Source organism: Corylus avellana, chromosome 8, assembly GCF_965113065.1.
Source record: "Corylus avellana chromosome 8, dhCorAvel1.hap1.2, whole genome shotgun sequence".
Taxonomy (NCBI): Eukaryota; Viridiplantae; Streptophyta; class Magnoliopsida; order Fagales; family Betulaceae; genus Corylus; species Corylus avellana.
The window spans coordinates 20,564,249-20,586,029 of NC_142497.1; the positions used below are offsets into that span (position 1 = coordinate 20,564,249).

The 21,781-nt window shown below is 35.7% G+C and overlaps 5 protein-coding genes across 5 annotated transcripts; 4 read left to right on the plus strand and 1 right to left on the minus strand.

The window, feature by feature from the left end:
• Positions 1-464: 464 nt before the first annotated feature.
• On the minus strand, positions 465-980 carry LOC132163096 (uncharacterized). The gene has a single exon (XM_059573293.2). It carries the CDS (start codon positions 978-980, stop codon positions 465-467), a length of 516 nt encoding a protein of 171 aa, XP_059429276.2.
• A 5,155-nt stretch (positions 981-6,135) lies between these two features.
• On the plus strand, positions 6,136-8,416 carry LOC132164478 (tropinone reductase homolog At5g06060-like). The gene is made up of 5 exons (XM_088519300.1): positions 6,136-6,473; positions 6,565-6,772; positions 7,068-7,284; positions 7,370-7,476; positions 7,908-8,416. Exons 1-5 carry the CDS (start codon positions 6,259-6,261, stop codon positions 8,094-8,096), a joined length of 936 nt encoding a protein of 311 aa, XP_088375426.1. The 5' UTR covers positions 6,136-6,258; the 3' UTR covers positions 8,097-8,416.
• Positions 8,417-9,376: 960 nt separating this feature from the next.
• On the plus strand, positions 9,377-12,996 carry LOC132163339 (tropinone reductase homolog At5g06060). The gene is made up of 5 exons (XM_059573590.2): positions 9,377-10,578; positions 10,741-10,948; positions 12,028-12,244; positions 12,348-12,454; positions 12,606-12,996. Exons 1-5 carry the CDS (start codon positions 10,490-10,492, stop codon positions 12,792-12,794), a joined length of 810 nt encoding a protein of 269 aa, XP_059429573.2. The 5' UTR covers positions 9,377-10,489; the 3' UTR covers positions 12,795-12,996.
• A 2,337-nt stretch (positions 12,997-15,333) lies between these two features.
• On the plus strand, positions 15,334-17,204 carry LOC148584253 (tropinone reductase homolog At5g06060-like). The gene is made up of 5 exons (XM_088518881.1): positions 15,334-15,514; positions 15,635-15,842; positions 16,011-16,227; positions 16,313-16,419; positions 16,855-17,204. Exons 1-5 carry the CDS (start codon positions 15,444-15,446, stop codon positions 17,041-17,043), a joined length of 792 nt encoding a protein of 263 aa, XP_088375007.1. The 5' UTR covers positions 15,334-15,443; the 3' UTR covers positions 17,044-17,204.
• Positions 17,205-19,430: 2,226 nt separating this feature from the next.
• LOC132163229 (tropinone reductase homolog At5g06060) lies at positions 19,431-21,393 on the plus strand. Its single transcript, XM_059573437.2, has 5 exons — positions 19,431-19,567; positions 19,696-19,903; positions 20,366-20,582; positions 20,789-20,895; positions 21,089-21,393. The coding sequence occupies exons 1-5, from the start codon at positions 19,491-19,493 to the stop codon at positions 21,263-21,265; spliced, it is 786 nt and encodes a 261-aa protein (XP_059429420.2). The 5' UTR covers positions 19,431-19,490; the 3' UTR covers positions 21,266-21,393.
• Positions 21,394-21,781: the final 388 nt, after the last annotated feature.

The following is a 21,781-nucleotide window of genomic DNA, read 5'->3' on the forward strand; positions in this document are numbered from 1 at the left end:
CGCGAAGGAGATAGAGGTAATCCAATTATAAATCCACGCTTCATTACTTTTAAATGCTATATATATATCTAGAGTTTTGTTTTGTTTTGTTTGTTTGTTTTTTTTTTGTGAATCTGCAATTGTATTGATTGAGAAGATTGAGATTTGTCTGTATAGCTTTGTTTGGTTATTGTTGTTGTTGTTTCAGCAGGTTCGTGCCGGAGGGATTTTGTAATCTTTGTCTTTTTATAAAAAAATTCACTATTCAAAAAAAAAAAAAAAAAAAGAAGGTATCTAGGGTTTGTGAACATATCCCTGTTCAACCCTAATCAGTACCGTACAATCTGGGCTTAAAATTACACCACCAAAATCCCATAAAACTATGAAAATTACATATGTGAACACTCAGAATTGGTTTAAATTAATGAGAAAACTTGAAAACAATATACCATGCAATTAGAGGAATATTAAATGTTGGAAATTGATCAGAAGAACTTTTTAGTACCCGTTGGTGCTGATGGGTCCTGAGGCTCAGGCCCAAGTCTAAGCTCAAGGTCTATCTCCGAACCAGACAGGTCAAAGGTAGATGATGACGACAAAACCTTTTCAGTTTTCTGATGAAGTTGACTGCTGCTGCTGCTGCTGCCTGGAGGGTTTTGATCTTTTTCTGATGGTGTTTCGACAAACAGACGAAGTTGGTTGACTTCACCGACATGGGTTTCCAGCAGCCATGAAGAAGTACTCCCAGGTGGTGTTGGAGGATACGAGGGAATTATGAGCCTTGGGATGTCCGAAGATGGTTGATGAGATTCATGATCTTTTTCTTTTCGGTGGATGTTCATGTGGCCACCTAAGGCTTGTGCATTAGAGAAGCCTCTCCTGCAATAGGTGCAGTCGTATGACCTGGCGGCTGTTTGGGTTGCCACGTGCTCATCTGATGAAGTCATGATCACCTGCTCGATATTTTCTTGGGGTGGTGGTGGCTGATGATCAGACTCCATTTTTGCAAGCAAATTAACCACAGAGAGAGAGAGAGAGAGAGAGAGAGAGAGAGGAATTGTGGAGTGGGCGGTAGTGGTAGTGATGATGGTTTTGTGGAGGGGGGAAAGAACTAGAAGGCCTGCTTTTAAGCTTCTAGATATATATATAGATATATATGATCTGTAACTTCCTGGATGTTATATATACAATTTAAATTGTATGAAAGGACAAACCTTCTAATTGGTCATGGTAGAGCTAGCTAGCTAGACTCGTAGTAATATTTTATGTATATATATATATATGTGTGTGTGTGTGTGTGTGTGGTGGGTATTAAGTAAGTAATTACATTGAAAGAACTTTCTTTCCATGCAAGCCTATATATAAACCAAAAAGGATTGAAGGGTAAATTCAGAAAACCTTCAAATTTAAAAAATTATAGATCTATTTATGTATGCATGCATGTATATATAATGGATATATAATTACATTGAAATCTCTCCCTTTTCTCCTCCCTCCCATTTTTCCTTTTTTTTTTTTTTTTTGTTGGGGTCTTTTTGACTCAAACACAGTGAAGGTATCTTATTTCAATCTGTTTCCTACTAGTTTTTTCTTCCTTGGTTAATATGTGTCCTGCCATTTATATGTACGACGAAGGATATATATTTGCAATATAATGTACAAATATATACCTTAAAAGATGACATCAATTTTGTTGATGAGAAAGATAAATAGGCCGTATTTTTTATTTGTTGATGGGGGTAGATTGACATTACGGGTAGCCATAAATGTTTGGAGTGGTTAATTCCAATTCCTTGTACTCATGAAAACGTTATTTTCAGAAATTGATATATATAATGCTTTTCCCCCAAGCATCAATAAAAAAACTAGAAAAATAGAGGTTTTTGGCGAAGAGTTTGATTAACATGATTATTAATATGTTCATATGTTGGCGGCAATGCTATAACTCATCCACATTGGTCGATCGTCACCCTTATGATATGAACAACGTTGTGTTGAATAAAAAACAACTATGAAGAGATGACTTCTTGTCAGCATTAAGTATTTATACAACTCTTAATTGAAAAGTTTCAAGTAGATCCAAGGCTTTGCTGTACTTAATTATTCTGAGTCCACTAGGGCATAGACTAATTTATATTAAAGAGATTCTTAATTATTATAATCGGAAATTGAGAATTAATTGACCCTAACCCAGATTTTTTCAATTCAAAAGATCGAGAATGAAATAAGAATTGTCTTTCATGCAATAAAAATAAGAAAAAAAAAAATTGTGTATTAATTCTTAATGACACATTCTATTATAGATGCGGGGGTCAAAAGCTAGTTAAGGTAACAACTTTTATAGGATTTCATTCTTAATGATGTGCCATCAAATGCCTCGCGAGGAAACCAAAAAGGATAATCCATATATATACATATATATACTACTAATATACAATGAGCTAAGATTTTTTTCTTTTTTTCTTAATTTCTTATAGCAATAAGAGGGGAAAGGGGGAGGGGACGATTACACCAAAATAGAACACAAAAAAAGAGTTGAGAAACCCAACAATAAGCTCCCAATAATATAAGCTAAGATTTATTGGAGATGAAGTCTAGAATATATGAAAAAGAAAATTATGACTTTTATTTTATTTTCTGGGTTATTGACTTCTTTGAATTTCACTACACGGAGAAAAATAAGACAACTTTTACAAGACAATTTTTTTTTTTTTTTTTTCCTTTGGTATTATTGTGATAATAATAATAATAAAAAAAAGAGAGTAATTTCAGCACATCTAAGAGCACTAGTAACAGATGCCCTATATGCCATTCTCTTTTTTATGTTTAGGAAAAATTTTTTTTAAAAAAAAACCACAAGAACCTACTCACATCAGATTCCCTATATTTAATCAACCCTCAATGGTTGCTACACTGTTTCCTAATGTGTAGGGAACCAAATGTGGTTCCCTATACATTACTTTAATATAAACATTTCTCTTTACTCTCTCATCTTTCATCTTTTTGTCTTTAATTAGGGATTGTATTGAAATTTTATGAAAAAAGTGAAGGTAAATAGGGAACTTGTATTTTGTAAAGAAATAATATTTTAATGTTACAGGAAAAATGTTGATACCGTGCATAGAGTCGAGACACAGATTTACGTAGTTCGACAATGTGCCTACGTCCACAGAGAGACGGCTATATTTTATTCTTAATAATTCAGGGTTACATCATAACATATATATAGGAAAAACCCTAAACCCTACTTGTACGGATGTATTAAGGAAATTTCCAAAATACCCCGTACCGTACCGTAAACTTAGGAAAATCCTGCTCCGTGAACGTTTACTCCGCTCCTGTCTACTTGGCCTTCCACCGGTGTTAATATGAGCCACCAATTCCAACAGAAAAGTGAGGAAAGCTATTGTAAAATATATTTTCATAGAGAAACAAAAAATAGTTTTGTGTCATAAACTTAGGAAAAATCAAAGAAAAACTGCTGCTAGTACTCTAACATGCATATAGCTCACAATGCTAGTCATGTCAAATTGAATATTTATTATCCATTTTATTTATCTTGCCCATTTCAATATATATTCTAATGCCATGATGTCCAACTTTCAAATTTTATTTCACCGGCACCATTTAAGTGAAATAAAAAAAAGATTCATTTTATAGTTTATATTTTGTTTTATTACATTTAATAATGTATATGCATGCTAATACCACAACATTATTTAAAACTTTTTAAAAGACATGACAATGTATTTATCATGCAAACGGAGAAAATCCCCTATTTCATTTTGTTGATAATCCCAACGTTCACATTCAACGTTTTCTTGCCAACGTTGGCCACCTTAGCAGCCAAGGCAGTCCTACAACAACTAAGAACCAAGTGACAGCCAAACCCTAGCTAGTTAAGAGTCACTCCCGACAGAGGGGTGTTTTCATCATCATATATATTTATATTAATTTATATATAATACGAAAACAACAAAGTACCAACTTGCACCATTTTATGATCTCTAGACGTCTGCCATGTGGAAGCTCAAGAGACATAGTGAAGATGTCATCCAGTGGGCTTATCTTATAAACTAAAGGGTTTATATATATATATATATATATACTCACAAAATCAAAATGTTTGTGTCAGCATTACCAGGAAGAGGAAAAAGAAAAAAGAGTATCTCTCTCCCCGACAAAAACGCGTGGACAGCTTAGTACTGGTCTTACTAGAAACTCATCACTTGTGCTAATTCTATGATTTGCCTGTTAACTCATCTTGGGAGACAGAGTCATTAATTAATTGCTTTCTTATGTCCATACGTGGAAATAGTCAAAAAAAAGTTTAAACTTCTGGAAATTATATATGCTTTTTCAGGTGATCATCAGTGTACGTGGTGATTCCGCCCCATTTTTATAGATATACTCTAACATTAATTAAAATTATTAGCTATTAATTAATAGTTAATCAAGCTTTATCCGTAGCTATGTCATTTGATATATATTGGAGATCATGCATTTGATGTCACTCGCGGTGCTTAGGGAACAGGAGACTCATACCCATAATTTATATACCACCGACTTCTCACCACTATACTCTGGATAGGGTTAGATTAGGTTATGGTTTGATCTTGTTTGAGGGAACATTTGTGTGTTTCCCTATGTTTCATATAAATACTCAAGGTAAATATAAGTTAAATTAAGAAAAATAGAAATTTTGAGATAATAATATAAAATAGTAAATTAAGCAGAATTAGGGATGTTCTAACATTTTAGGAGGAGAAAAGGGTGGATTTTGTCTTTTGGGCCTCTGAAAAACGACTTACACCGAGCATAGCTAGGTATGCATGCCGAAAAGAGCTTTTCGAATTAGACTCTTATATGTAATTATATCACATGCTCAAAATTATATGCCGGCCATCTTGTACTTCCATGTGTCAAAACCCTGTGTTATGCTGTCACGTGTCAATTATGATGCCACTCTTGCATCCACGTCAACACCTTGTGCCGTTATGTGTCAGCTGCTATATATGCCACCTTCTTTTTCCACATGTCAACACCTAGTGCTGCCAAGTATTAGATGCTATGCCATCTCGTGCTTTTACAACACCTTGTAAGATATAACTATAAGTATGATAAATATGCTAAAAATTTAAAGTTTGAGAAATGAACTAAGATAAAATCATTAATCATATTGCATAGCATTCAAAGTTGAAAAGAAGATAGAATCAAACTAATATTTGAAATAATATTAGCAAACGAAAAAAAAAAGCCTTATTAATAACGAGTATAACAATAAGTGCATCCCCAATTCTAAACAAAGTGACTTAAAGCCACAATAAGTTGCAGTTTGAGCAGCCAGCAAGGCTGCTTGAGCTTCACCTTTAGAAAGCATCACTTGATGACATAGAAGTGATTTTTTTTTTTTTTTTTTTTTTTTAAATTGAGAAAAAAAAAAACAAAAAACAAAACAAAAACGTTAAGGGTTAAATACTTAATACCCCATGGGTTTGATAACTTTATTTTTTCCCCCATGGGATTTGGTTTTTATCACAGGAGGTTCGTGTGGTTTTGATAAATGACCAAGTTAGTTATTCCGTTAGTTGACCTAACGGAATTCCATGTGTACCAATCAAATGTTGACACATGATATTTACTTAATTTTTTTTTAAAAATAAAAACAAAAAGAAAAGAAAAAAAAAAAGATCCAAGGGGGTGGCCGAAACCACCCCCAACGGTGGTTGGGGGTGGTTTCGGCCACCCCCTTGGGTCCAACGGGGTGGCTCGGTGCCCATGGGGGTGGTCGAAACCCACCCCCAATGGGCATTGGTGGTGGCCGAAACCCACCCCCAATGGGCATTGGGGGTGGCTCGGCCACCCCCAGTGGGTACTGGGGGGTGGTTTCGGCCACCCCCATTTTTTTTTTTCCTTTTTTTTTTTTTTAAATATTTTTTTAATTTTTTAAAAATTAAGTAGGTGCCACGTGTCAACATTTAATTGGTTAATGTTAAATTATGTTAGCTCAACTGATGAAATGACTAACTTAGTCATTTATTAAAATCACAAAAACCTCTTATAATAAAAACCGAACCCTAGAAAAGAAAAAAAAAAAAATTTATCAAACCCCAGGTATTTATTATTTAACCCAAACGTTAATTGGCAATGAAGAACAGCAACCTAAGAGGCGCGATTTCAAAAAGCGTTCTCTAAAATCGCGATTTCAGTCTCTCAACTTCTCTTGGAAATGACCGTCTCTAAACCTCAAACTCTCACCCTGCTCACTTGGCCACTGAAATGTCTCAGACCCTCGTTCCACCTCCACCATCACCGTCTTCTTCCTCTTCGCCAACCCTTTACTCGAAGCTCAAAATACGACAACCCACCAGCATAAGACCCGTCCGTAGCCAGCCCATGTTACATTCAGGCTCTAACAGTAGCCCAGTGGACAATCCTAGATGGTCTCTCCGCGGAATGACCGCTCTTGTCACCGGAGGCACTCGCGGAATTGGGTATGTAAACACATAAATTATTGGAAGTATATTTTGGATTTTGTTTCTCTCTTATGGTTTGTGAAAATTTGGAACTTGGTTTGATTTTCAGGCATGCAATTGTGGAGGAACTTGTGGGGCTTGGGGCGAGAGTGCACACGTGTTGTAGAAATGGGAGTGAGCTGGATGGGTGCTTGAGGGAATGGGATAGTTTAGGTTTTGGGGTTACTGGGTCGGTCTGTGATGTGTCGGTTCGAGCTCAGAGGGAGGAGCTAATGGGGGCTGTGTCCTCCGTGTTTGATGGGAAGCTCAACATCCTCGTAAGTAAGCTCCTGCATTAAACATATTGATCTGTGTGTTTGCATATGTATTATGTTCTGTTTGTGTCCCCCTCTTGGCCTTTTGGGTTTAAATATTGATCAAGTGATGAACTTCATATTTCCTATCAGTTTTGGCTGAGTTTGACTTGAAACCCTCTCTCCAAAGTTAATGTGCGAAGGGGGAGTGTTAGAATATCCATTTAAGCGATTGAATTTACCTTTTTTCTATTAGCGTCACTTTTGAACTGCTTTCCCTGTTTACTGAACTAGACAACTTACTTGTTTTGATCCGTAGATAAATAATGTTGGGACAAACATACGGAAACCAGTGGTGGATTTCACGGCTAAGGAATTTTCTACTCTCATGGCGACCAATTTTGAATCTGTTTTCCATATCTCCCAACTTGCTTATCAACCTTTGAAGGCATCGGGAGTGGGAAGTGTTGTGTTCATGTCCTCTGTATCGGGTTTTGTCTCACTGAAGTCTATGTCTGTTCAGAGTGCAACAAAAGGTAACATGAAAATATTCTTTCAAGTTGCTATAAAGTTTGAACTTGAGGAGCTTATCAAAAACAACTTATTGTATGTGATTCCCAGGAGCTATTAATCAACTCACAAAAAATTTGGCTTGTGAATGGGCAAAAGACAATATAAGAAGTAATGCTGTTGCACCTTGGTACATCAGAACCTCAATGGTGGAGCAGGTAATTCTTTTTTCACGGTTTTGATGTGATTATCGGTTGGATTGAGCTTCTCCAGATTGTTATTTAATCAATAATGTTTTGCGGCAACATGGCAGGAAGGGCTGTTAAACGACAAATTCTTTGTTTTCAAGTTGTTTGATCAATAACTTGAAAAGAAGCATTCTTTGTTAGATTTTTTTTTTTTTTTTTTTTTTTTTTTTTTTTTTTTCATCTAATGAGTTGCAAAAATGAAATTTCTCCGCTACTTTCCACATTTTAAAGTTTTGTTCAAACTCAAGCTTCTCTGTCATCATAGCAACATAGCTGCACCTTAATAAGTTCATAGTTTTAGAATGTTAGGATTTGCACCAGTTGATGTATGGCATGTAAAAGGTCGATATCTAATTCAGTATGAGAAGTCAAAGTTGATCTTGAATTTTTCTTTATTCTAGGTGCTCAGCAATGAAGAATACCTAGAAGAGGTGTATTCTCGAACTCCTCTTCGGCGTCTTGGAGAGCCCAAGGAGGTCTCATCTCTTGTGGCATTCCTTTGCTTACCTGCATCATCCTACATCACTGGCCAGATTATTTGTGTTGATGGAGGGATGTCTGTAAATGGTTTCTACCCAAGACATGACTAGAAGTGGCTACTCAGCCATATTCTCTATTTTCTCTTACTGTTCATTGACCCCTTTCCGTCTAATCTCCTCTCAAAACAACCTAGCCTTAGCATTACCCTCCTTGTCTTTTGTAGTATTGAAAGCAAACCTTTTATTTTTTAATTCTTGTACTTTGTATTCCTCAAAAAGTGGAATCTTTTCCTCCTATCTCTAAGCCTTCTAATGGTTTATGAGCCCATTGTATTACTTTTCAACCATTCCCAGTTGTTTCATCACAACATCTTGTTATCATGAAATGCTTCGAAATAAAAATGTTGTCTCAGATGTAATATTTGAAGACTTATGAAGAGCAATTCTTGGTCATGTTCTCATTTAATTTTAGAGCAATTCTTGCTAAATGGTGTGGTTCTGCAGTAGGTTAGTGTGATAGTGCAACGTAAGTTAAACTGCAGCTTAAGTCAAGCTTATTGTATATAGCGGCGAAGAGAGGGTCGACCAGGTTTCCTTGATTCAATAGATTAGTGCCCATTGATTGTTTACTAATCTTTATACGTATGTTCTTGAATTAATATTTGATCTCTGGGATGCACTTATCATATTCCTACCTTATCGGGAAAGTATAATCGAACAGAGTGGACATGGCTGTGAGTCTTCTTACTATCGGAGTTGCTTAATTGCTGCATTCCCAAACACAATCTGCACCCCTAACTTTCATCCTAAGATAGCTGATGCAAATAACTCGAAGCTTATGTACTTTTGTCTTTTATAAATCTTCAAGCCCCTGTGAATAACTTTAAAATTGTAATTGCTCGACATACTGGAGGTATATCAACATTTTAAATTAATTAATACCCAACTCCTTTGGATTTTGTTCTTATATTTATCAACAAACTCTCAAAGTCCAATGTGTTGGCACATGAGACCCTCATGGGACTTTGTTCTTATATTTATTATTGTCATCTTCCTCTTGTTTTTTGTTGTTGTCTAATTGCACATGCATCAAGCTAGGAGGCATCTCTTAGGTATATTTCAGCTCAAACAGGCAATGGAATAAGTATTGCTCTTTTCCTCAAATTTCACTGTCAGCAACTCCTATGTTTGAAGTAATGTTGTCTTATTAGACTACATAATGAATGGCTGGAAAAGCTCAGGAGAGTCTCATCATATTCTTCCCACTTTTCCTTTAATTACATTCGACTTATAAACCTTATTAAGTTATTATAGTGATCCTTCGTTTCTTGTATATGGCCGGCAGAGTGGTCTTATTTCTTATTTCATATTCCAGCCTATCATTTTTCCTCGGACAGATAGAACTTTAAATGAATTATTTTGAGTCAACCTTTGATTCTTTCGACTTGCCCACATTAAGTTATACACCAACTAATATAGTAAAAAGTGATGAAACATTAAAATCAATAGAGGTGGGAGAGATAGACAGAGTGAGTGGACATCATGGTACAGGCAGGGAGCATTTGTGGAGATGGCAGATGGTCGCTTCTGGGAATGACTGCTCTTGTAAATGGTGGAACAAAAGGAATCGGGTCTCTCTCTCTCTCAAGTTAATAAGTTTTATGGATAGCTGTTTATAAAGAAGTCTGCCATGGCGCCAGCAACTCTTCATACTTTTCTTTTTCTATTCTTTTAAGCACTGCGGCGCTAACTCTCCCAGCCACAAAAATTCATAACTCCTGCGGCGCCAACTCTCCTTAGTTATACATTGAAAGAACCCTTTTTGTTAGCGCCGCAGGAGATTGTTAATATATTTATTAACAAACTCTCAAAGTCCAATGTGTTGGCACATGAGACATTCAATATGGGACTTTGTTCTTATATTTATTATTGTCATCTTCCTCTTGTCTTTGTTGTTGTCTAATTGCACATGCAGCAAGCTAGGAAGCATTTCTTAGGTATATTTCAGCTCAAACAGGCAATGGAAAAAGTAATGCTCTTTTCCTCAAATTTCACTGTTAGCAACTCCTATGTTTGAACTAATGTTGTCTTATTAGACCACATTGAAATGGCTGGAAAAGCTCCATTGCTATTTTGTGAGGCAATCCATCTCAATGCAATGAAAATAAGGGCTTTGCAACAATAACAAAATGAACTGAATAATCAGCCTGTTTGCCATGGAGAGTTTCATCATATCTTCCCACTTTGCCTTTAATAACGTACGACCTATAAACCTTATTATAGTGGTCCTTTCTTGGTTTCTTGTAGGCAGCCGGCAGAGTGGCCTTATTTCTTAGTTCATGGTCCAGGCTATCATTTTCCCTCAGAAAGAAATATAGCTTTGAAGGAATTATTTTGAGTCAACCACATTGATTTTTTCGACTTGCCCACATTGAGTTATACACCAACTAATTATAGTTAAAAGTGATGAAACAGAGGTGGGAGAGATAGGCAGAGTGGACATCATGGCACAGGCAGGGAGCAGTTGTGGAGATGGCAGATGGTCGCTTCTGGGAATGACTGCTCTTGTAACTGGTGGAACAAAAGGAATCGGGTCTCTCTCTCTCTCTCTCTCTCTCTCTCTCTCTCTCTCAAGCTAATAAGTTTCGTGGATAGCTGTTTACAAAGAAGTCTGCCTCCATGGCTTAGGGATAAACAACACTAATCGTATAAAATCCAATAAAAGCTTTTTACAATGTTTTGTAATTGTTGTCAGGCATGCTGTTGTGGAGGAATTGGCAGCGCTAGGGGCAAGAGTACATACATGCTCAAGGAATGAATCCCAGCTCATTGAATGCTTGCATGATTGGGAGATGAAAGGTTTCCAAGTCACAGGTTCAGTTTGTGACATGATGCATCCGGGTCAGCGAGTCAAGCTGATGGACAAAGTCTCCTCAATGTTTAATAGGAAACTAAACATTCTTGTAAGTTGTGAATACATTCGGTTCATTGCGTTCTACATAGCATTTTAGCTTACACACAAGGTTGTACTGTAACTTTGAAACATCAATGCCATTCTGGGACTAGAATAGAAGTGAGGTTATACATACAATTCATCAACAGCCCTTGAATGGGTTTATCGGGATGAAACAGAAAACAAGCTTCAATAGATTGTGAGCACCTTTATGGTACTCCTTGTACTCCACATTAAGTGGGGAAGACATAGGAGAAAATAAAAAAGTTGGATCTTATAATAGGTTGGTTCTAGTTGGTTGTGATAAAAACGTTGTTCTCCTCCTATTTTCCTAAGGCAACTAAGCAGACTGAAAGAATTTGAAGGGAAAAGAAAATTTTGGATAACCGGTTCAAGAGAGGACTCATGATTCATACGGAAGTTACTTTTCTGAAAGATTAGAAATTTTTCCCTTGTGGATTCTTAGCTTGAACTTAGCAGGTTCTTAGCTAGGTACAATAAAACCCAATAAAACTAAGCTTATCTGTAACAATTTTCAAAGATTTGTTTCTGCAAATGAGGTTTCCACATATTAGAGCATTCAAATCTTCACTTGCTGCATTGAATCATTGTGGATTCCGACATGAAGTAGCAGCCAATTGTATGACTCCATGTTATGTTATTATTTGGGCTTTACCAAATTCTGTATGGTTTCATGTATTTTAGACATTGTTTAACCAGCCTCACTTTGTTAGATAACATGTAATCATATGACACAAATTGTGGTGGCATGTACCAAAAATATGACTGTTTCTGTTTGAGAAGATAATAGAAGGTTCACCCAAGGTTCTGGTGTAAACAAGTAGCATATACCACAGTCATCCTTTGCAACCTGATTCTTTGTAGACTGGAACAAGGAGCGGGGGAGTTCATTGTTTAGCTTCTTGCATAAGTTCTTAATTGAATTCGACAAATGTCGTATTTTTGAATCCTCCAGAGTTCCTGATTCTGATTTTGCTTCTAGAAAAGTTCGAAGTTAGTAGTTTTCATACTCTTGGAATGGTTTTCTTTTTCTTTAACTTTTAAATCCTGTTCTTCCTAACTTTCTAGATAAACAATGTGGGAACGAACATCTGGAAACCGACTGTAGATTACACAGCTGAAGAATTCTCTGCGCTTATGGCTACCAATTTTGAATCCATGTACCATTTGTGCCAGCTAGCACATCCTCTTCTGAAAGCATCAGGAGCAGCTAGCATCATTTTTATTTCTTCTGTTGCTGGTGTTGTGTCACTAAATGTTGGATCTATTTATGGAGCAAGTAAAGGTAATTACTTATGCAATCTGCATTTTATTCATAGCTTTCGGGTTGTAATCTCTACATAGTGACTCTAAAGGCAGTGAATTCTGTCTATTATTTCTCAATGTAGGAGCGATAAACCAGCTTGCTAAAAGTTTGGCATGTGAGTGGGCGAAAGACAATATTAGGAGTAATTCTGTGGCACCATGGTTCATCAGAACCCCCATGGTTGAACCGGTAAGGCCATGACATCCTTTCACCAAGCTTCTGCTTTTGGCTAGTTGGCATGACCATGATTGCATATATCCATTCATTTGTGCCACATGCAACTCTTGAGTTACATAAATATGAAACGAATCCTTAATGTGAGTTATTGTTACTATTGCAGTGTCTCAGTGACAAACAATTTTTGGAAGCTGTAAACTCAAGAACTCCTCTAGGATGGCCGGGAGAGCCGGAGGAGGTTTCCTCCTTGGTGGGATTCCTGTGCCTACCTGCATCCTCTTACATAACTGGGCAGATTATTTGTGTGGATGGAGGGTTCACAGTGTATGGCTTCGATCCAGAACTTGACTGAGAAACAAAACACCTGCCGAACTCCTTACTTATGGTTTTTCTAAATGAGACATTTCCATTTGCTCTCTTCTGTCTTTGTGTGTTTTTTCTTTGTTTAGACCCTCCATTTGTCTATCTTGCATGCTTAGAATAGAGTTCATTTTCTTTACTATCCTTGTATATATATATTTTTTTCACTGATAAATAATGTATATTCAAATAGCACAGAGGGGTGCAACCATTTACACAAGAAGTATACTCTTGTACTGTTTGATCATACTGCCCTTGTAATATATGATCATTCTATTCCAACTCATTCCTATTCCTAAAGGAATGACCATTCCTTTTATCGAACATGCCCCAGGGGCTTAACCCAGAAAGTATTTTCTAGAAAGTCTAGGCTTGTTTAGTTTGGACCAATGCTCGATTAGATTATTGCCGCTATTAGTTATGCCATCTCCACATGACCCTAACATGAAGTGTTCAGATAGCTTTAGGTGTGCAGCTCGTCTCTTTGAGTGGGTTGGCTCTATTGCCTCCTTTGTCGCCCAAATGGTACGTAATTTAAAAAATTAATTATAGAAAATATCAAATCTATTGAAGAATGATCAAATTGGGTTCTACAATAATCAACTGTCCAAATTACTAATAATTTGAACAATAATTATGAGAAAGCTTATACGAAATTCACTTATTTAAATAAGTTTTTAGTAGGCGAAGTCAACAATAAGTGATGCCAGCGACTTAACGATTTCAATGACTTTTGTCATCATAATCCAAGGAATTTGGCATCCCAATCTTTTAAAGATTTTATAGAGCAATTTGTTTGCATTTTGAGCGTTGACTTTCATGTAGCTACTAGACCAAATTGAAGTAAACAATCCCCAATAATGTATGTAATTGTACCTATTATTGGTGCCAAACAATATATTTTATAAATAAAAAAGAAAAAAGAAAAACGCACCTTATCTACAACATGTGTGAATGCCCAAAGGCCAGATAAGGGCCGGCCCCATAGGCCTATTAGGCGGCTACCTAGACTCTTTAATTTATAAAGGCATTTTATTGGCCAGAAAGGTCGAAGGCCGCCTCAAGGAAAGTAGAGTGTGAAGATGACATTTGATATGTTATATTTACTATCGGACACGGTTGATTTTTGTCGGTGGTCGTTGTTACAAGTTTCAATTGCGTGTAGTTTCTTTTAATATATAACTAATTAAATATCTTACTAGAAAAATAAAATCGATTAGTCATATTATCTATTGAAAATCATATATTAACATAATTTAAACATGACAATTTGATTAGTAATTTAGCATTTCAAAAGGTTAGATTTAATAAAAATTTATTATATTAATATTTTAAAATTAAAATGCCCCTATTTTAATGGTTTAAACTTCAATTTTTACTAAGCCGACCAAAAAAGAAAAAAAAATGAAAAAAGAAAGTACATCAGTATTATATTTCTGAAATTTTTGACTGTTTTATACATAAATTTAAGGGAAAACTTTATTTTAAATATCTGAATTTCTATGCGATTTGACATATACTCGAACTTAAAAATCTCTTAATTTGGACCCTAAACTTTCAATTGCTCTCAATGTGGACCACTCCATCAGATTTTAAACTACTAAAATTGACGGAGGGATTCACATTGAGAGCAATTGAAAGTTCAAGGTTCAAACTAAGATATTTTAAAGTTTGGAGGATTTGTTAAATTGAGTAAAAATTCAGGGGGCTAAAGCAAAGTTTTCCCTAAATTTAATTTAGAACAAGCAAAAATAAAAATACAATAACACCAACTTCCAACTTATCTAGTCAGAGCATTCTTAACAGTCTCACCGAATTAGTTTTTTTGGTTATTTTGTTGAGTCAAATCACTAAAAATTTCAACAAAAAACAAATATTTCCCAACAACCTCACTGAAATAGTGATTTTGGTTTGGTGAATAAATAATAGGGTTAAATACTATTTCAATACCTGTAGTTTGCATCAAAATCAAATAGCCATCTATGTTTTAAAAAATATCACAAATGGTACCAAATGTGCTTATTGGCTTACCACATATACCATTTGAGATACTTTTAAAAATTCAGGTGACTATTTAATTTTGGTGCAAACCACATGTACTATAATAGTATTTAACTGTAAATAATATCTACTAAAGATAATGAGTAATATTCACTCACTAAATAAATAAAAAATAATATAACTTTTCTCCTTCCCTTTCTATTGTTTGCAAAAACTTAAAAAATAAAAAAATAAAAAACTTTGAAAAAAAATATTCAAATAAAATAGTAAAGTTTAATAGTTAAAATAGTAAAATTGCTTAGATTCTTTTAAAAAAAAAATAGTAATTAAAATAAATAAAAGTGTTTTTTTTTTTTTCCGACTATTTTAACGAGTAAAATTTGACGAGATCCTAATAATACTCTTAACAGGTCTAAGGTGACGGGCGGAAAAGTCATCAACAACCAGCGCTCGGTGCAAAGGAGAATATGTTGACAGAACAGATCCCATGTGCTTACAAAAGACAAGAAAACTAAATTAATTTGCATTTCATCTTTATCTACCTACCACCTGCAGCCGGTGGGCAGTCCAGTATTACTCTATAATATAACCCATCTGGTAAACTTTGGTGGCAGACAGTTGTAGGAGACTAGCAGGAGAAATGGCACAAAACAGTAGATGGTCTCTTGAGGGAAAGACAGCTCTTGTTACCGGTGGAACCAAAGGAATCGGGTTCGTTTCTCTCTGCATGCTTTCTCTTTTCCTAGCTTTTATTTTCAAGAATTTTGCTGTTTTTATAGCTTCTGCTTCACTAGTTTTGAGACAAACGGATGGGTGTTTGTATATATATAGGTATGCTATTGTGGAGGAATTGGCAGGGCTTGGGGCCGCCGTGCACACGTGCTCCCGGAATGAAGCTGATCTGAATAAGTGCTTGCAAGAGTGGGAGGCGAAGGGCTTCCGAGTCACTGGTTCCGTCAGTGACCTTTTTTCTCGCCCCCAACGGGAGGAGCTTATAAACAAAGTTTCGGGTCAATTTCACGGCAAACTCGATATCCTTGTAAGTCCTCCATTTCCTGACTGAAATAATTTTGTTTAATTTCCCGTCAATTTCATGGTACCCAATCACCTTCTGTGCTTTCTCAGTAACATTCTGCTTAATTTCACAAGAGCTTTTATTAGTTGCTAAGCCTTTGTTGGGGTGGTTCTGCCCATTTTCTGCCTCTAGATAAACAATGTGGGAACCAACTTTATGAAACCAACTGTTGAGTACTCAGCTGAAGATTTCTCCTTCATCCTGGGCACCAATCTTGAATCTGCTTACCACCTGTCCCAACTTGTACATCCTCTTCTGAAAGAATCAGGGGCAGGAAGCATCATTTTCATTTCTTCTACTGCTGGATCTGTGGCAACGGGAAGTGGCTCTATTTATGAAGCAAGTAAAGGTAATTTGGTTATGCAATCTGTTTTTATTGACAGCCTAATGCTTTATTTGAATTAAGTTTCTGACTTTTGTCTTGTTTTATGCAGGAGCAATAAACCAACTTACTAGAAGTTTGGCATGTGAGTGGGCAAAGGACAATATTAGGACTAATTGCGTCTCACCCTGGTGGATCAGAACTCCCCTGCTTGAATTTGTAATATCCTCTCACCATTTGCTTCTGCTTTTGGCTTGTTGGCATGATTTCATCATTCTGCAGTATGCAATGAGTCTTTCACATGTTTCTCTTCCATAGGTGGATTTAGATGATAGCCAAAATGATGAGATCTGAATATGCTCTGTCTAAGCGTTTCACTGGAAATGAAGGGCTTTTTTAGCTCTGTAATGTTTAAAATTGGTCAAGATGGATGCCTAGATCAATACATCTCAGAAGCAAATTAGTTTGATGAATAATGTTAAGGCCATAACAAAATTTATATCTAGAGCAATTTCCAAATATTATAGTTCCCCGCCTGCCGGAGGTGGTAGGAGACTGCTTCCAAATTCACGGCGGGAAGTGGCCCATTTATTGTTTTTCTTAGTTGTATCTTTTAACTACTCAATCTTAATGTTTGCTGTGACTTCATTGCAGGTTTTTGCAAATGAATTTCTTGTGAAAACTTTAATTTCACAAAGTCCTCTTGGACGGTGTGGTGAGCCGAAGGAGGTGTCATCGATGGTTGCATTCCTCTGCCTACCGGCATCCTCTTACATAACCGGACAGACAATTAGTGTTGATGGTGGTCAGACCGCCAGTGGCTTCTTACCTCCACGCCCTTAGAAACAGCACAAAACCGATCTCTTTGCTTGTAATTGCCCTTCTAGTAAAGGGCCAGGCCATTTCCCAATTTTATTTTTCCCAGTATCGCAAATATGTGTTAAGTTGAAGACAGAGGAAGAAGTGTGTTGAAATCAATAACTAATAAGCAATGGCACTTCACACGTTTCTCGTTTTTCCTATAATGAGAGTTTTGACTCCAAGGCTCTGTTCTACGAATGGCAACTCTTAAATTCTCTTTGATTGTGGGGGTAAAATCACTCCTATCCACTTTGTCAGTGGGCATTTGTCATGTCACGTGTGTCCAAAAATCAACTGGTCCAATCATGTTGCATCACATGAACTATCTCCACATAAGCATTTTCAAATAATCACATGGTGCCAAATTAGTGCTCCACCTTGTTTAGCATGTCCACATCACCATAGCTGTGTTTGTCCAGGGAAAGCTTCGCACTGTAGCTGGAATGGTGCACTAGGTTGACACATGACTGACTTTTTTAGCTTAAATTTTTTTTTAAGAAAAATATTAAAAAAAAAAAAAAAAAAAAGTAGGAAAACGCTGAGGTGGTTCCAGCCACCCCTTGGCCAAAATGGGGTGGCTGAAACCACCCCCAGCCCCTTAGGGGTGGCCTACCCGTTCCCCTATTTTTTTTTTTTTTGGCCAAGGGGTGGTGGCCAAAAAATGTGGAGGAAGTTGATCAACGTAGATGATGGATCACGTTGTTGTGGCAGTGCAATAGACGATATTGCCCATTTCTTTTTCTACACCCTCCACAACCCACATTTTTTAATTGTTCTTAGACCATTGGTCGTCAACAAGGGTAGGTGAAGAAGTGTGATTTGGATGGATTGGAATCTCCAAAATTTGTTCTCATAAATTTGGACAATAAAATGCAACAAATTTTATTTAACTTTTGTTATTAAAAATTCATGTACATCTTACATGTTAAAGGAACACATGTCACTTTTATAAACTAAGTTGAAGGAAATTTCTCTAATCCAGTTTGAAGAAAAACTTTGTTCAATTTATATTGCTAGTAATTTGTTGTTAAAATTCATAGTAATTTAAGCAGCAAACACCAAATTTCTTAAAAAGCCCACCTATTACGAATCTATCTTTTTTATGGAACTCATTTGTCCAAATATGAGGTTCATTCATTCAAGTAGGTTCGAACACTTGTTAAGACAAGTAATTCAGCCTCGATGAGAATTTACAGCAATTGATTGTTTTAAATTGCTAGCAATTTGAGCTGGTATAATATATGGACAATTATTGTGAGACTCTGGTCAAATAAATTTTAAACTCCCCGACCACTTATTCAAACAATTGAGTATCACACAAACTATAGATGCCAATCAAAGCTTAAGAGCCTCTCACAATTATTTGTCGGATTACAAATAGACTCTCAGTCCTAAAAAGTATCTTAGACTATCAACTACAACACATAGTGGGCTGGTTCAATTTATTGACCCATTTCTACTGGTTACTCTGGTCTTTGCTTGCCGAACCGTTTTCTGATTATATCGCGACAAAGTTTTTCTCCAAACTGGGTTAAATGAACTTTCTTCAACTCAATCTATAAAAATGATATGTGTTCATTTTTTTACTAACATATGAGATACACATGAGTTTTTAATATTATTTATTCTAACTTTATTACTGCTATTAAAAAAATGTGCATATCCTATATTTAAATGACACATATCATTTTTATAGATTGAGTTGAAGGAAGTTTCTCCAACCCAACTTGAAGAAAAACTTTTTCCTTATATCGGGGCTGTTGTTTGGGTTTTCCACTAATTTTTTGCTTATTTCTTTGTAATTCTCCTTTTCTCTCTTTGAATAACAATAATAATAATAATAATAAAAACCTAAAGCACATTATATAAAAATCTAGTAGGAAAAAGTCAACAACATTAATTATTTGTAGAGCAGGCTGTCAATAGTAGATTATCACCTACTACCACCACTAACCTTATTTTTTAATTTAAAAAATAATAAAATAAAAAATAAAAAAATTTTGAAGCAATAATTTTTATTTTTATTATTCTTTTTTTGTATTTTTTTAAAAATAAAAACTGTATTTTCCTTAAAAAAAAACATTTTTCTTATTTTTTATTTTAAAATAGGACAGTCAAAATAAAATTTTTTATTTTCAGTTTGACTGTCCTATTTTCAGTATATGTCCTATTTATTTAAAACTGTATAATGTATATGTCCTATTTTCAGTATATAGAAACTTTTTCCTTTTTCCTTTCAGTCATAATAATAGACATCTATATACTAAAAATTGTAAATTAATTAATCCAAACGACTTGAAGGATTTTGGACAACATCGTGGCCGTTGGTGTATGATTGATTATTATATAACCCGCTTCCGCTTGGAAAGCTGAAAAATAAAGTAGCCACTAGCCAGAGGCGTCGGTCGTCATAGACTCATAGCAGCGATATGGCTCAGCTCAGAGATGGTAGATGGTCTCTTGAGGGGAAGACAGCTCTTGTTACCGGTGGAACCAAAGGAATCGGGTTCGTTTCTCTCTGCATGCTTTCTCTTTTCCTAGCTTTTATTTTCAAGAATTTTGCTGTTTTTATAGATTCGCCTTCACTGGTTTTGAGACAAACGGAGGGTTGTTTGTATATATACGTACATATAGGCATGCTATTGTAGAGGAATTAGCAGGGCTTGGAGCGACGGTGCATACATGCTCTCGAAATGAAGCCGATTTGAACAAGTGCCTGAGCGAGTGGGAGGCGAAGGGCTTTCGAGTCACTGGTTCGGTCTGTGACCTTGTGTCTCGGCCCCAACGGGAGGAGCTTATAAACAAAGTTTCCGGTCAATTTCACGACAAACTCGATATCCTTGTAAGTCATCCATTTCCTGACTGAATCCATCTATCGTTCTTCAAACTTGTAAGAGTTGAATTAGACTAGAGTGTACTTTTGTCACTCCAATTTTTAGGTGGTTCCAAAGTTCAATAAAATCAATTTAATTTATTAAATTGGAAGAAATTTCAGGAAAATTTTGTCCATTAAAGCAATTGTGGACCGATAATTTGGCATTTGTGTAATCATTTAGATGATGTTTTGATGTAATAGTATTTTCATCTCTCAATATTTATTATTATTTATTGAATTTCAAAGATCTGATTCCTTTTGAAGTTAATTCATATATAAGCATATCCCATGTTTTCATAGATCGTACAGGATATTCAAAATTTTACCATATTGATTCTTGAATCCCCTGTTTTTTTATTTTATTGTTGATTTTCTTGTTTCTTTCTTTCAAAGACTCATCGTTGAAGAATAAATGTTTCAACATTTCAGATAAACAATGTGGGAACCAACAAAAAGAAACCAACCATTGAGACAAAAGCCGAAGATTTCTCATTTGTCATGGCTACCAACCTTGAAGCTGCTTATCACCTTTGCCAACTTTCACATCCTCTTCTGAAAGCATCAGGAGCAGGAAGCATCGTTTTCATTTCTTCTGTTGGTGGATTGCAGTCAATATTTTGTGGATCTGTTTATGAAGCAAGTAAAGGTAATTTACTCTTTCAAGTTTATTTCCATGGACAGCTTTAACTATTGTAAATTTTAATGACCCAAAGGGAGTTTGAACCTACACCGTGAAGGAGAATATTAAAATATTGATTCAGTTATTAAATTTACATATTCTTACAAACTTAAGCTTTTAGAACAAGTAGTTGTTTAACAAATTGAGTGTAAAACTATCTTTGTTTTATGCAGGAGCCATAAACCAACTTACTAGGAGTTTGGCGTGTGAGTGGGCACGCGACAATATCAGGGTCAATTGCGCTGCACCTTGGGCGACAAGAACTCCTTTAATCGAAGATGTAATATTCTTAACAATTCTGCATGGTTATGTGCTTCGGTTGTTTATTAATGTTTTTTTTAGAACAGAAAACAAAAAAAGGAATCTCTTAACAAATGGATTATTTTAACAAAAAAACAAAAGACAATATAGAAAAAAATATGAGATTGGAGACCCTGCTAAATGGTTGATGTTAGTTCTTATTACTATTGCAGGAACTTAAAGGCGTACTTTTGGATACTATAAATGCACGGACTCCTCTGGGACGACCTGGAGAGGCAGAGGAGATGTCATCCTTGGCGGCTTTTCTCTGTCTGCCTGCAGCTTCTTACATAACAGGGCAGACAATCGCTATAGATGGAGGGATCACTGCGAATGGATTCTCAATGTAATGATGACAAATAACATGTAATAAAGCAAAGCTCAGATGCATTTCCAGTTCCAGTTGCTCCTGTAGTTTTTTTTTTGGTTTTTTGAAAAGAGAGTTCATTTATATAAGATGAATTGAGCTTGTTTGGAATTGTGTTAAAAAAACTTCAAAAGTAATTTTGATACATAAAAAAATTGTGTCAAGTAAAAAGTCAGGGTCAGGAATAATATTTGTACTTTGGTGATTGAAAAAAAAAAAAAAAAAAACATTTTACCCCATGAAGTATTCACCCATTTTTGTTTTGACCTCTAACGTTTAAAAAGTAACACTTGATCCCACAAAGTTTTAGACATTAACAAAAAAACCCATCAGTTTATTTTGGCCATCACTTTTGACGGAAACTAAGTCATGTGCATGGCACGTGACACTTTTCAATCAAAAAGTTCGAAAATGCCCTTGGGGTAAAGTGTAAACATAAATTATTTCGGGGGTAGTAAAGTGTTAAAAAAAAAAAAAACACTTTTGTTGGTCTTTTCCC

Bases quoted from the DNA above. Each gene is read 5' to 3' on its own strand.
- LOC132163096 (XM_059573293.2), bottom strand. From the start codon at position 980: ATGGAGTCTGATCATCAGCCACCACCACCCCAAGAAAATATCGAGCAG.
- LOC132164478 (XM_088519300.1), top strand. From the start codon at position 6,259: ATGTCTCAGACCCTCGTTCCACCTCCACCATCACCGTCTTCTTCCTCT. The intron at 6,773-7,067 runs GTAAGTAAGCTC...TTTGATCCGTAG, and splicing joins ATGGGAAGCTCAACATCCTC to ATAAATAATGTTGGGACAAA. The intron at 7,477-7,907 runs GTAATTCTTTTT...TCTTTATTCTAG, and splicing joins GAACCTCAATGGTGGAGCAG to GTGCTCAGCAATGAAGAATA.
- LOC132163339 (XM_059573590.2), top strand. From the start codon at position 10,490: ATGGCACAGGCAGGGAGCAGTTGTGGAGATGGCAGATGGTCGCTTCTG. The intron at 10,579-10,740 runs GTCTCTCTCTCT...AATTGTTGTCAG, and splicing joins GGTGGAACAAAAGGAATCGG to GCATGCTGTTGTGGAGGAAT. The intron at 12,455-12,605 runs GTAAGGCCATGA...TTACTATTGCAG, and splicing joins GAACCCCCATGGTTGAACCG to TGTCTCAGTGACAAACAATT.
- LOC148584253 (XM_088518881.1), top strand. From the start codon at position 15,444: ATGGCACAAAACAGTAGATGGTCTCTTGAGGGAAAGACAGCTCTTGTT. The intron at 15,515-15,634 runs GTTCGTTTCTCT...GTATATATATAG, and splicing joins GGTGGAACCAAAGGAATCGG to GTATGCTATTGTGGAGGAAT. The intron at 15,843-16,010 runs GTAAGTCCTCCA...TTCTGCCTCTAG, and splicing joins ACGGCAAACTCGATATCCTT to ATAAACAATGTGGGAACCAA.
- LOC132163229 (XM_059573437.2), top strand. From the start codon at position 19,491: ATGGCTCAGCTCAGAGATGGTAGATGGTCTCTTGAGGGGAAGACAGCT. The intron at 19,568-19,695 runs GTTCGTTTCTCT...ACGTACATATAG, and splicing joins GGTGGAACCAAAGGAATCGG to GCATGCTATTGTAGAGGAAT. The intron at 19,904-20,365 runs GTAAGTCATCCA...TCAACATTTCAG, and splicing joins ACGACAAACTCGATATCCTT to ATAAACAATGTGGGAACCAA.